The sequence below is a fragment of the Monoraphidium neglectum genome (genome assembly GCF_000611645.1).
Source record: "Monoraphidium neglectum strain SAG 48.87 unplaced genomic scaffold scaffold02666, whole genome shotgun sequence".
Taxonomy (NCBI): Eukaryota; Viridiplantae; Chlorophyta; class Chlorophyceae; order Sphaeropleales; family Selenastraceae; genus Monoraphidium; species Monoraphidium neglectum.
The window spans coordinates 1-1,016 of record NW_014010962.1 but is presented as its reverse complement, the minus strand read 5'-3'; the positions used below and the strand labels follow the sequence as shown (position 1 = coordinate 1,016).

The following is a 1,016-nucleotide window of genomic DNA, read 5'->3' as shown; positions in this document are numbered from 1 at the left end:
CCTATGCCCCCCCCCCCCAGGGCATCTCCAATAAGATGGCGATCTGCGACACCTGCAACCTCAAGCTGGCGGACTGCGCGGGCCACTTTGGCTACATCACCCTGGAGCTGCCCGTCTTCCACATCGGCTACTTCAAGAACACGCTCAACGTGAGTCAAAGACGCGCCTCTCGGGCCCGGCCGGCGCCCTAGACCCCCTTCCTGCCATGTTGGGGTCAAACCACCTTTGATTTCTTGCGTCAAGCTTCAAGATGATGCCCTGATGATGCCCCCAACCGCTCTTGATGGGGCGGCTTTAGGGCCAGCCAGCCGTCACTGAGTTGGTTGTTCGTGCCACGTGTAACCGGCGCATGCCTCAACCCCTGTGCCCTGTGCCTCTCGTTTGTGCGGCTCGGGCGGCCGCGCAGGTGCTGCAGTGCATCTGCAAGACGTGCTCGCGGCTGCTGCTGCCGGACTCCGAGAAGCGGAAGTGGAGCCGGTGGGCCGGGGGGGCGGGGCCGAGAGGGCGCGCCCTGGTCCAGGGTTCTGCGGAAGGAGTTTTGGGGAAATGAAGGGTCTGAAAGCGGAGGGTCAACACGGCAGCAACAGTCTGGTCCTGCACATCCCTGGAAGGTCACCTCATCAGAGTGCGAACCCGTCGTTGCCCCCCGTCCCTGCTCCCTGCCGCCCCCGGCGGAGCAGCAAGTTCCGCAACCCGCGGCTGGAGCGCGTGCCGCGGGAGCAGATGTTCCGCAAGGTCAACGACATCTGCAAGCGCCAGCGCATCTGCCCCCACTGCGGCGCATACAACGGCGTTGTCAAGTGGGTGCCCGCGGCCCCCGCCAGCCGCGCGCCTTGTGCCCTCGCGAGCCAGCCGCGTTGATTGGGGGGCTGCTGCAGGCCTGGAGGCGGACGCGCCGGTGCAAGCGCTTCGCAAGGAATCGGCAGTACGTCGACACGATCACGAGGGTGCCGCGCTTGCCCCTGCGCATGAGCCACGCGCAACCCGCCGGCCGCCCTCGCCCATCACGCCCCCCC

The 1,016-nt window shown here is 66.7% G+C and overlaps 1 protein-coding gene across 1 annotated transcript; it reads left to right on the top strand.

Moving 5' to 3' along the window:
• Positions 1-35: 35 nt before the first annotated feature.
• MNEG_11270 (DNA-directed RNA polymerase III subunit C1) lies at positions 36-861 on the top strand (the record flags this gene model as incomplete). The annotated part of the gene is made up of 3 exons (XM_014040255.1): positions 36-149; positions 407-477; positions 681-861. 3 exons carry the CDS (start codon positions 36-38, stop codon positions 859-861), a joined length of 366 nt encoding a protein of 121 aa, XP_013895709.1.
• Positions 862-1,016: the final 155 nt, after the last annotated feature.